Source organism: Microplitis mediator, chromosome 1 (assembly GCF_029852145.1).
Source record: "Microplitis mediator isolate UGA2020A chromosome 1, iyMicMedi2.1, whole genome shotgun sequence".
In the NCBI taxonomy this organism is placed as follows: Eukaryota; Metazoa; Arthropoda; class Insecta; order Hymenoptera; family Braconidae; genus Microplitis; species Microplitis mediator.
The window spans coordinates 10,948,008-10,960,827 of NC_079969.1; the positions used below are offsets into that span (position 1 = coordinate 10,948,008).

Consider the following 12,820-nt stretch of genomic DNA (forward strand, 5'->3'; position numbering starts at 1 on the left):
TGATACATATTTTCCTTTAGAGAAGTTTTTTTTTTCCCGATGTTATGCTACCGCGCAAGAATTAATGACCGATATTGTATATATATATATGTGTGTGTGTGTGTATGTATACATGTATACATATGTATATAAATCGTGTTGAATCGGATCATAATAGATTATTGCTGGAATGTTTACGAACTTTGCTATTAATTAATAACAAAATAGATAATTATCGCACATACATTGAATATTTAAGTTAAAAGAAAAAACAGATAAAGTAATCCAAGTACGTCAGTATTGAATAAATCGTAATTTTTACAATATTCTAACCTATTTGTGCAAGTAAAGTGTATACAAGGTTTGTTTTTAAATATTACATTTGTAATAGAATTCAATTTAAAATTAAAAAAAATAATTTAATTAATAAATAATTGTTATTTATTTGAACAGCAATAAATAATGAAATATTCAACGTCACCACCAGCAACTCCACGCTCGTTATCACCAAATCAATTTTCCGGTGGATTTTTTAATTCATCTCTTTCATCATCATCATCATCATCATTGCCGAATCCAATAACTTATCGTAATCGAAATTGTATGGGTGGAGCATCTAAATGTTATAAATATTTACGAAAATTACTTAAATTTGAGCAAATGGATTTTGAATTTGCCATTTGGCAAATAATATATTTACTTATATCACCTCAAAAAGTTTATAGAAATTTTCAAAATCGCAAACGTATGTTATTATTATTTAAATATTAAAAATAATCATCATTATATATATTAGGGTAGTCGTTCAGAATTAAATTTTCTCCAACGCCCCATAAAAAACTTCTTTTTAGTAAAAAAAAATAGGTGGGAAATTTGGCTTTTTCTTTGTAAGTAAAAAAGAACAAGTGCCTCAGGACGATCAAAATTCATTTTTCGATACAATCACGGTTTTCTTTAAATATCTCATGAAATATGCAGATTAAAGGAAAAAATCGTAGGAACAATTTTGTAGGAAATTAAATTCTTGACAAAAAAGGTTGATTTCATTTTTTTTTGATAAAATTTGTATTTACGAAGATATTTTAAAAAAACTTTTTTGAGATCTTATGAATGGAGCGTTTTAAGGATTGCAAATGTTGAAAATAACTTTTTTTTAAGTATATAGAAACCATAACAATCATTAATGATTGATATGTTACGAGTTACGAAGTTATCTATATTTGAGAAAAAACGTTATTTTTAACATTCGTAATCCTTAAAGTGCTCAATTGATAAGATCTAAAAAAGTTTTTTTAAAATATCTTCGGAAATACACATTTTATAAAAATAAATGAAAAAAACCGTTTTAGTCAAGAATTTAATTTCCTACAAAATTGTTCCCATGCTTTTTTCCTTTAATCTGCAGATTTCATGAGACATTTAAAGAAAACCGCGATTGTATCGAAGAAATGAACTTTGATCGTCCTGAGGCACGTGTTCTTTTTACTTCAAAAGAAGAAACCGAATTCCCCAATTATTTTTTCACTAGAAAGAAGATTTTTATGGGGCGTCTGAAAAAATTTAATTTTTAACGACCACCCTAATGTATGTATATATTCATATTTATCTATTTATTTATATTAGAAACAAAGTTACAATTTGCACGAGATGATCCAGCATTTTTAGTTCTACTTGGCTGTTGGCTCCTAGTATCATCATTAGCATTTGCTCTTGTTTTAAGATTGAGTTTTCTACAATTTATTAAATTTTTATTGTACTCAACGTTAGTTGATTGTATCGGAGTTGGATTATGTACTGCGACATTATTTTGGTAAATATTTTTATATCCTTAACTTATTATTAGCCGTTATAACATATTAATATATAATATGTATATTTGCAGATGTAGATTAGTTTCTTATAAATAGTACACGAATGAAATATAAATATTAAAAAATAAAAAATGTTCTCAAAACATTAAAAAAATTAAATTAGTAATTTAATCCAATTCTTAATTAAAAAATAATATTATTAACAGGTTTATAAGCAATCATTATTTAAGACGGGATTCAACACAAGATGTAGAATGGGGATACGCATTTGATATTCATTTGAATGCTTTTTTCCCACCATTAATTATTCTTGATATTCTACAAATTTTTCTATATCCTGGTAAGTTTTTAATCATCATTAACGTTTCAATTATTGTTATTATTATTATTATTATTAATTAAATTAATTTCTTTAATAGCTTTTATAAATTATGATACTTTTTCTGCAAGATTTCTTGGGAATACTTTTTGGTTAGTATCTATAGGATACTATATTTATATAACGTTCTTAGGATATGCTAATGTTGAAATATTACATCGTACTGCCGGTATTCTTTGGGCATTACCAATAGCCCTATTAATTTATATTGTTTTTTTATGTGCCGGTATTAACATGAGTAAAATAGTTATTAATTTTTACCTTGATCGTGTTATTTCATAATTTATATTTTTTAATATAATTGTATTGTGTATTTTTGTATAATATAATTATTGTAAATTAATATTTATATAAATAATTTAATTGAACATTTACTAATTTTATTATTTAAAAATTTTAATAATTATACAAATGCTATGAAAATAAAAAATTTTAGTATATAAATAACTTTTAATCAATGTATATACATATGACTGATAGTAATTTTTACTACAATAATTTAGGTTGACGTTTCAATACTGGAATATCTAAAATATTTTGTTGATGTTCTTTCAGTCCTGAAATAAACAAATAAATATTTTTAAAAATAATCATGTAATCTATAAGTTTATTTTAATATTAATTGAATATACCTTCGTAATTAAATCCTGATGGTTCATCAGTATTTTTTAAAGCTAATAAATTACGATATCGTTCATTGTTGATGATATTATTGATTGATGTATCTTGATTGTTACCACCATTATTAATCGGGCTACCAATAACGCTCATTAATTTATTTAATCCTTGTAGATTAGTAGTATCATAACCATGACCAAGATATTTAAATGCTAGAGCACGCATATGAATGCTTGTATTATCATCAATTATTGAATTAGTAGTCTGGACAATATTTTGTTTATAATGTACTCTCGGATAATACGACGAATCATAATTAGTTCTGTGTAAAACGATAATAATAAAATAAACTAATAGTAAAAAAATAATAAAAGATAAAAAATTATAAAAACTCGTTACTTTTCATCGGAAGAAATCATTTTATCGTCAGTCAATCCAGTTGTCATAGTAGCTTTAAATATCTTCCATTGTTGCATCATAGATCTCTGTTGTCCACTATCATGAATAAATGATTGTTGAGTATGATAATGATGTTGTTGACACTGAATATCATTTTGAGTATCAAGAAGCTCATTTACTTGACACATCATATTATTGTAAAAAGTCCATCCTACTTTAGATGATGATTTAGCCATTGGCTTACTATTATTATTATCAATAAGCAAACATTCATCATCACCATTATTTTTATTGCTATTTGAATTTGCTATAAGTCTGGTTTCAGATACTCTTACAGGTTCTGGACTATTGATTTTTGATTCTAATACATTCAGATTATTATTATTGTTATTATTATTTGATGACAAATTAATAATTGCCTTAGACGTTGTTAATTCATTAGGTTTTTTTTTTAATGTAAATTCAAAACTCGTCATAACACCTATCGATACTTTTGTTTCTTGTAATTTTGGGTCATTTGAAGTTAATTCCTGTAAATAAATAATACGATATATATATATATATACTTATCCAAAAAATTGAAGGAACAAAAAAATTTTATAAATTTTTTAATGATTTTTGGAAGGCCGTATTGTGTGAAACATGATCGTATCCAAAAATTTAAAAAAGTAATTTAAAGCTTGAAATCTCTTGTTCGAAGATCTGGCAAATCGTTTTTTGAGCCACAGTTATTGAGTAATCATATGAAATAGATGGAGAAAAAAATTTAAAAACTTTTTTTGTTTTGTCTTTTTGTGTCTACGGGCATGGGTAATTGTTTTCCAATAAAACCAATGATAAACTTAGCAAATTTATTGAGCGACAGTTCACTTTTTTATTGTATCTGTACGACAATTTTTTGCTGAGATATCGACTTTCAAATGAAAAAGGATCCTTTTGTCTTTATTGATATCTCAGCAACTAATGGTCGTACAGTACTTTCAAGAGCAGCTTTGATAAATAGAATAAATTTCTTACAAGCCTCATTCCTGATTTGAAAAAAAAATTTAATTTTTTTTTCATCTTCAATGTGATAAATATTTCGCATTGTTTTTGTTGGAAAAAAATTACTCAAGCCCGTAGATACAATTAATAAAACAAAAAAAATTAAGAAAATTTTTTAAATTGCTTTTTTAAATTTTTTCATATCACCATATTTCACACAAATACAGCCTTCCAAAAATCACTAAAAAAATTATGAAATTTTTTTGTTCCTTTAATTTTTTGGATGAGTATATATGTGTTGATAAATTAATACTTACTAAATTATTTCCATGTGGATTAAGTAATACGACTTTTTTTTTATTATATTTTTCCCTTTCATAAATTGATAGTAATGCTTTAATTTGAATTTTTAATGACTTTATTTGTTGATTTTGTGACTTAATTAATGACAATAGTAATTTTAAATTATCATAATTAATTTGAGAATTGTTGTTATTACTATTATTATTAAGTGATGAAGATTTATTTTGTAGATAATTCTCAGATATATGTTTATATACAGGTCCAACATTAGATCTTAATATTTTATTTGTAGATACAGGAATAATATTTTTAGTTTCTTTAAGCTTTTGGTAAAATTTGAATCGTAGATCATGACCATTCTGTTGTTTATTGAATAATTCATCTGGCGTACACTCAGGCATTGATTTTAATTGTTTTAAATTTTCTTGTTTATTATTACTATTATTTTTCTTATTTTCATATCTACAACTATTGTTATTAGGAATCGTTATTGTACCGCATTGTTCTTTAATTAGTAATAACTCAGGTCGACTTTTTTGTTTTTGTTGTTGTTGATATGAATAATTATGACAATTTGATGATTTAATTTGAGCCGGTGAAAAACAGTTGTTGGAAAATAATGAAATTTCAGGTATATCTGGCATTATTATAGCTCTATCCTGTACTTAATAAAATTTTTATACTATTTATTAAAGACATATTTTTATATAAATATATATTGTATATAATATAAGTACTTAATATATTAATGTTTACCGTCAATCCAGGTATTGGACTCGACAAATTTTTTCTAGGTTCAATTTCAGATTTGTCCATTGTCGTTAAAATTATTTTTTTAATATCTTATATTAGTTTATATCTATATATTTTTTATTTTTTATAACATCAAAATAATATATCTATCCTCGACATATAATTTTTTTTTAAATAGTAAGGTTATGAGATTGTTTGAGCTGCTTATATTCAAAAACATCTAAAGTCTACTCCTCAGAGAGCAAGTCGCTGTCGGGAATTGTCGGTGATTTTCGGTCTTTCCTGACTGTATTGTGACTACACACAACCCTAATTAAAAATTCCGATTAAAACCGCTGAATTCCGATTGAAATCCGATAGACTTTCAATCGGAATTCATTGGTTTCAATCGTAGTTTTTAATCAAGGTATAGGAAACAAAAATATAATTGCTCAGCAAGTTTTGCAGTGAAATATTTTCGGTCAACTTAACGACAAGTTTCTGGTAAGCCTCGACTGGAAAGTACTCTTGCGTGCAAGTTGATGCAAATCAACTGCCGTCATCTGAATGTAATTTGACAGAAACACTTGAAGTGAAACTTTCAAACAACTTAACATCATTGTCTGACAGTAACACATGTAGTCAAATTGAATTCAAGTTACAGACAATTCACTGTCAACTTAAAGGTAACTGCTTGCTCTCCAACACTTTTCTTTTAATTGGCTTCAGAATACGGCAGTAGCTTGATGTTAACTTGTGGTTAAAGGTGGGTATCAGGGTTATAAATCATTATTTTAATTTTTACTAGAGTTCTTTAGTGGGACTTTGCGCTGTTCAAATTCCCACTTGATACCTGTTTGAATTACGTTAATTTAATTAATAACAACAATAGTTCATTTAATTAAAGATATATCACTTTCCAGGGGTATCTAGAATCAATCAAATTCCTATATAGGAAATAAAAGCAATTTATAAATCATTATTTTAATTTTGCGTACTTGAGTTCTTTAGTGGGACTTTTCGATGTGCAAATTCCCGCTTGATTTATCGCATGATAAAATTAGAAATGCTTTTATCAACATCTATAGTTTAGTATCATATGACAATGCTGCCAACCAGGTGGGACTTTGCACAAGTGGGAATTTTCGTTACTCCCAACAAATCAAGATAAATGGAAAAAAAAATAAATAGTATTTAAAATAGGTATAGTCATCGCTAACTTCAAATAAATTTTTAATAATTTAATAAAAAAAAAAAAAAAAAAAACGAACAAATAATTATTTATAGCGAACATTGAAGAACAAACGACGAACAAACTAATTGTTAAAAAGAAGTTGCAAAAACTCGAATCCCACCCGCCAACTCAAGGGAGCTGAGCGGGGTAATAAATTTCATATATTATATACCTATATATATGCATGTATTCATGGTATGCATATTTATATGTCTTTTTTTTAGGGGCTGAAAAGTTAAAAGCGTCTGCGCAAAAATACAGACAATACAATGATGATGATGATGATGAGAGAAAAAAAAAGTATATAATATACATATAGTATGGATGGATGGATGGATGAAACATATATATTATATGTTGTATACATATAACACAAAATACAGTGAGAGTAACAGAGTGGAGAGTGAACAGAAGAGGCAGGACGCAGGAGGACATAAACACATTGATAAAAGTATCGATAGTATCCAAAATGGTGCTGTTCATGTCAGCGGTGTCCTTTGCATTTTCTCTTTTATTAACTCCGTTTTTTATGATATTACTCGGAGTTATATTTATTGCATCAATTGGAAAATCTCTTGGTATACGTAAACTTTATATCAAGATGTTACTTACATTATTTGAAGTAAGTAATTTAATGCTTACACTATACATACCTGGTAACACATCATGCCTGCTGCTGCTGTTATTATCTGTACTATTATTATTTTAATCATTTTTTTAAATAAATTTATTAATATTATATATTACAACTTTTATAATTGTTAATATAGAAATTTAATCAGCATAAAATATTTTACAATAATAATACTAAAGTATACGAATTTGTATAAAATCATTGTTTTATTATTATTTAAGAGCTTAAGTAATATGTAAATTAGTTTAATTAAAGGGTTTTATTTATATAATTATAGTAATAATTAAGTTTTGTATTTTTTATTGCATCTGTAAAAAATACGAAACTATACACCACAGTATCATTATTAAGTTGTAAGTAGTCTATACATACATAATTATAAAACAACTAATTAACGATATTATTTTTTACACGGTACAAAGTTCTCGAGTGATAATTCGAGCGTGTACACTAGAACATTTTTTTGTTTCAAATTTAAGTGTAGAGGCATAGGCTTGATATGTAAATTTAAATATATATATATATATATATTATTGCTATTATAAAACTAATTAATTTTTTTTTTAATTTTATTTTCAGTATGGAAGATTAAATATTGAAAAAGTTCGACTACAAGGAAAATTTAATGATGAAAAAAATAATAAAGATGAGGGTGGTGGTAACGAGTTAAATTCTGGAAATGATAGTTTTAATTCATCCTTTGAAAATGACAATGATATTAAATTTAAAAATGGATGCTTGGGAAATTCTGTTATTGCACGATCAAAAGATCTAATTCTTGTACCTGAACCTGAACAAAATAAAAATAAAACTGAAAATAATTGTAATAATAATAAATTAAATAAAAATGATGGTCAGATTAATGTTGATCCAAATGATAAGGCAGTAAGTGTATTGTTGTTACATATACATATATTTAATACAATGATTAATTGATTTATTTAATTTTTACTTTTAAGGATAATTTAAAAAGGTATCAACGACAATCGTCTTTTGAAACACTACATACGGTATTTGATCCAACATTTTGTTTTGATTATATTAAAGCCGGTGTTGAAGCTATTATTGAAGATCAAGTTACATCGCGATTTGAAGCTGAAGAATTGAAAGTAAGATTTAAAATCTATAAATATAATATATATACATATTTTAATAAATAATATACATATAATTAATTAAATTTAAATAATTACAGAATTGGAATTTACTAACTCGTACAAATCGTCATTATGAATTTATTTCATGGAAATTAACAGTAATATGGATGTTTGGATTTTGTTTAAGATATTTTTTTCTTTTACCACTTAGGATATTTATTTTTTTCTTTGGGGTACTTGATATATATAAATCTATATAATAACGAAAAATTTTATAAAATTTATTATAATTAATTAATTAAATTAATAGGTAATGTGGTTAACCATATGTACTGCAATAGTAGGTTACATACCAGAAGGTAATTTCAAACGTTGGCTTAATCATAAAGTATCGATGATGTGTTTTGCTGTATTGTCTGGTGCTCTTTCATCGGTTATTAATTATCACAATGCAGAGCATAAGCCTATAACAGGTATTTGTGTGGCTAATCATACCTCACCTATTGATGTACTTGTTCTAATGTGTGATAATTCATATTCATTAGTAAGTTGTGTATAAAAATATTTTTATTATTTTTTGTATCTTGAAGTTTAATTTTAATAATTTAATTATATTATATTTAGATTGGACAACGTCATGCAGGATTTTTGGGAATTCTTCAAAGAGCATTAGCACGAGCATCTCCACATATTTGGTTTGAGCGATCAGAAGTCAAAGATCGTGAAGCTGTTACTAAAAGGTAATTTATGCTTTTATATGTTTTATATTTATTGTTTTTTATTAAAATTTTACATTTTCTTATAGACTAAAGCAACATATTTCTGATCCAACAAATCCACCGATTCTTATATTTCCCGAAGGGACTTGCATAAATAACACATCTGTTATGCAATTTAAAAAAGGAAGCTTTGAAGTTGGTGGTGTTATCTATCCAGTAGCTATTAAATATGATCCAAGATTTGGGGATGCTTTTTGGAATAGCAGTAGATATTCAATGTTGCAATATTTGTACATGATGATGTCCAGTTGGGCAATTGTATGTGACGTATGGTATTTACCACCAATGTACAGAGATAAAGATGAAAGTGCTATAAATTTTGCAAATCGGGTTAAATCTGTAATTGCACGACAAGGGGGCCTCGTTGATCTACAATGGTTTGTTTTTTATAAAAAATAGTATTGTTAATAATGATCTCAATTCTTTGTTTAGTTATGTGTAATTTTAATGACTATTTCCTTTTATTTAGGGATGGACAGTTAAAGAGAAATAAACCGAAAAAAGAATGGAGAGAAAAACAACAAGAAGAATTAAGTAAACGACTGAAAGTAGAATAATAATAATAATAATAATAATAATAATAGTAATAATTACCATCATTATTATTATTATATTCATTTAACTAAATAATTTAAAACTGGTCTAATTGATAAAAAAAAAGTTATTATTATTAATGAGTAATGTATGATAACTGTTAATAATGTATATGTGATGGCACTGGGTTTTCTTTTTTTTTTTTTTGTGTATTGTGTGTGCGTGTGTGTGTTCGTAAGTTAATGTGATTTTTCTCGTACAAAGTATTGTTTAAATCCACCTTATCATACATAAAATTATTAATAATAATTGTGTTAGATTATATTTTTTTCACATTCACCCGCGTGATTTGTTACCGTATAGAACAAACCAAATTATGAAAAAATATATTTTGCTACTTTTATATTCAATGATATCATCATAATCCATTAATACCTATGTAGAGTAAATTTCATCTTTTTTTTTTTTGTTAATATATTTTAACAATTAATCAGTAATGTGAATTTTGATCAGGGATAATATTATTATTATTTATATTATTGATTTTGTCATATTTTAATAAAAGTATGTTTTATGTTGATCGAAAAAATTGTATATATGTATAAAATATAATTATTACTATCGTTTATTTATTATCATTATAAAGTTATTAAGAATAATTATTTATTCAATTGTTACTATTGTTTTCAATCAATTTTGTCTGATTACTTTTTTCAGCTTTGTACATTTCCAATAGAATTTCTGTTGCTGTTTTACGTTGTTTTGGTGCTGCTCCAAGTTGATCCTATAATTGTCGAATTTATTATTATTATTATTATTAAATTAAAATCATAATCAATAAAGTATATATACGGGCAGATCCATTACTTTTCGACGAAAGTATGCGCGCGTGGATCACCGATTTAGACGCCGATTTTTTTCTCGAAAGTAGGTCAGAAAAGAAGGTGATCCTGAAAATTTGAGCTCAATAACCCTAAATCCGGCCACTGAAGAATTTTTTGAAATTTCAAAAAAGTTAATTTTTTTGTTATCTTTAAAAATTTGTATCTCAGCTTCTATACAACTTATAGAGGCTTCTCCGGCGGCATTTTTCTCTGTGTACACTCTACTTTCAAGAAAAAAATAGATATTTGCTTTAAACTAATATCTGGCTTAGATGGGAGCTTCCAACTGAACCACTGATTTAGCAAAACTTCCCCTTTTTTTTAAAATCCTCTCATATCTACAGTTTTCAGAGTAGAAAGATAAATGACAGCTGATATTTTTTGTGTAGGTGTCTTCTGTTGATATCTACCGTAATTTTCCTTAATTGCTTCGATTTGGTTTATATACGGCCATCCAAAGCCGATCAATTTTTCATAAATCGCTATTTTCAGATAATTATTACTTTTTTGTCGGACCTCCGATTTGCTGGAAATTTTCAGGAAAGTTGCTTTGTTATATACCTAAGAAGCTCTGAAAATTTCAACTTTGGTATCGACTTTGGATCCAAGTTATAAATTTTCAAATATCACGAAAATTGTTTTGTTTAAAATAATTTTTGCGAATCAGTTTTCGTATATCTAATGAATTATTTATTTGTTTTCAAGTTTGTTATCAATACCTGATTGAAATTTTTTATGCTACTCCTGTTGATTCTTATTTAAGTAGCGTATTAAGTAATAGGGTCGATCGCAGCAGTCTTAAACACGAAATATTTACTTCATACACTTCATATACAAAAAATTTCAGCTGTTATTTATCCTTCTATTCTGAAGACTGTAGATATGAAGGATTTAAAAAAAAGGGGAAGTTTTGCTAAATCAGTGGTTCAGTTGGAAGCTCCCAACTAAGCCAGATATTAGTTTAAAGCAAATATCTATTTTTTTCTTGAAAGTAGAGTGTACACAGAGAAAAATGCCGCCGGACAAGCCTCTATAAGTTATATAGAAGCTGAGATACAAATTTCAAAAAATAACCAAATTGGCTTTTTTGAAATTTCAAAAAATTCTCCAGTGGCCGGATTTAGGGGTATTGAGCTCAAATTTTCAGGATCACCTTCTTTTCTGATCTACTTTCGAGAAAAAAATCGGCGTCCAAATCGGTGATCCACGAGCGCACACTTTCGTTGAAAAGTAATGGATCTCTCCATATATATTTTATTAAGCGTCAAGTTGGGCAAAAGCAATAAGTATTAAATTCAACAATATGAATATATTCACATGTATATATTTTATCAAGACTATTTTGTCTCTTCAAAAAATCATATACATCCACTCTCAGTGTACGTATCAGACTTATCAGTATATAGATATCTCGTATTAGTAATAAGCAGTCTATAGCAAGTGTACATTGACTCTGATATGAGCACTGAGACGAAACTGCTATGTTCAAAATAAAATACTTGAACAGTTACCAACACCCTCAGCAAGTTATTCAATAAAAATAGTAGATGTATACTATTTTTTTAAGAGACAAAATAGTCTTGATAAAACATATAGATGTAATTCTATTCATATTGTTGAATTTAATACATATTGCTTTTGATCAACTTGGCGCTTAATAAAATATATATACATTACAATTATAATCAATAATTCTTAACTTACGTCTGGAAATTTGGTAATATTGACAATAGGATTAACAAATGTAAATGGTGTCCAAGGACCTTGAATTGATGGAAATTCAGTATGCCACATTTTACGTAATCTCATTTTTGATCCATCTTGAGCTTGAGTACGCATCAATTCAAGCCATTTCTGAATGTGTTGGAATTCAAAATTTTTAACAGCAACCCAGTGTTTCTCACCATTTACTAATATTGATAAATTGATATATTATTAATATCATTAAAACTATAGCTATTAATACTCACAGTACTCAGCTACAATAACAGGAGTTCTATGTCTTCTAGGTTTAACATAGACAACAACACCAGGATTTTCCTTTGCGTAATCTATTAAATGATTTTCCAAGAAATCTCTATGGTTATAAAAATAAAAATAATTAATTTTTATTTATGTGACAATAATTTTTGTATTTACCTCATTCCTTTACTGGTAGGATGACTTTTGCAAAATTTTAAGGTAATTCTTTGTAATTGTCCAACATAACGACCAATTCCATTGCTCAAAGGCGCACGTAAAAATCCCGATTTTAATAATAAGTGATGATTTGACATTTTATATTTAATTCAAATTAATTTTAATATTTATATATTTTTTATCACCATAAAAATAAAACTGACTAAAATATAACCTATAACAATTAATAAGCGGTGATTGAAGAAGAGGTAAAAGAAATAAAAACAAAAACCTATTTAAAAAAAATTCAAACCTGACATCTGGTGTTCAAATTC

General features: G+C 26.5%; 4 protein-coding genes across 8 annotated transcripts; 2 read left to right on the forward strand and 2 right to left on the reverse strand.

Moving 5' to 3' along the window:
- The first annotated feature begins 56 nt into the window (after positions 1-56).
- Positions 57-2,537, forward strand: LOC130676806 (protein unc-50 homolog). 2 transcript variants are annotated; one of them, XM_057483318.1, is made up of 5 exons: positions 57-268; positions 433-724; positions 1,603-1,789; positions 1,997-2,130; positions 2,210-2,537. In XM_057483318.1, the coding sequence occupies exons 2-5, from the start codon at positions 442-444 to the stop codon at positions 2,449-2,451; spliced, it is 846 nt and encodes a 281-aa protein (XP_057339301.1). In that variant the 5' UTR covers positions 57-268; positions 433-441; the 3' UTR covers positions 2,452-2,537. The 2 variants fall into 2 exon arrangements, with proteins under 2 accessions (XP_057339301.1, XP_057339300.1); XM_057483317.1 differs by having other exon boundaries at positions 61-340.
- LOC130676766 (myb-like protein I) lies at positions 2,534-5,766 on the reverse strand. Of its 4 annotated transcripts, none has more exons than XM_057483264.1 (5): positions 5,211-5,766; positions 4,488-5,137; positions 3,187-3,716; positions 2,802-3,109; positions 2,534-2,726 (listed from the first exon to the last, which is right to left on the reverse strand). In XM_057483264.1, the coding sequence occupies exons 1-5, from the start codon at positions 5,287-5,289 to the stop codon at positions 2,659-2,661; spliced, it is 1,635 nt and encodes a 544-aa protein (XP_057339247.1). In that variant the 5' UTR covers positions 5,290-5,766; the 3' UTR covers positions 2,534-2,658. The 4 variants fall into 4 exon arrangements, with proteins under 4 accessions (XP_057339247.1, XP_057339262.1, XP_057339270.1 ...); XM_057483279.1 differs by having other exon boundaries at positions 4,488-5,155; positions 5,230-5,754; XM_057483287.1 differs by having other exon boundaries at positions 5,230-5,753.
- A 928-nt stretch (positions 5,767-6,694) lies between these two features.
- LOC130676788 (glycerol-3-phosphate acyltransferase 3) lies at positions 6,695-9,814 on the forward strand. The gene is made up of 8 exons (XM_057483298.1): positions 6,695-7,061; positions 7,653-7,958; positions 8,033-8,182; positions 8,269-8,403; positions 8,481-8,714; positions 8,795-8,910; positions 8,976-9,326; positions 9,419-9,814. Exons 1-8 carry the CDS (start codon positions 6,909-6,911, stop codon positions 9,504-9,506), a joined length of 1,533 nt encoding a protein of 510 aa, XP_057339281.1. The 5' UTR covers positions 6,695-6,908; the 3' UTR covers positions 9,507-9,814.
- Positions 9,815-10,090: 276 nt separating this feature from the next.
- Positions 10,091-12,756, reverse strand: LOC130676847 (39S ribosomal protein L43, mitochondrial). Its single transcript, XM_057483344.1, has 4 exons — positions 12,507-12,756; positions 12,338-12,444; positions 12,072-12,277; positions 10,091-10,267 (listed from the first exon to the last, which is right to left on the reverse strand). The coding sequence occupies exons 1-4, from the start codon at positions 12,641-12,643 to the stop codon at positions 10,151-10,153; spliced, it is 567 nt and encodes a 188-aa protein (XP_057339327.1). The 5' UTR covers positions 12,644-12,756; the 3' UTR covers positions 10,091-10,150.
- Positions 12,757-12,820: the final 64 nt, after the last annotated feature.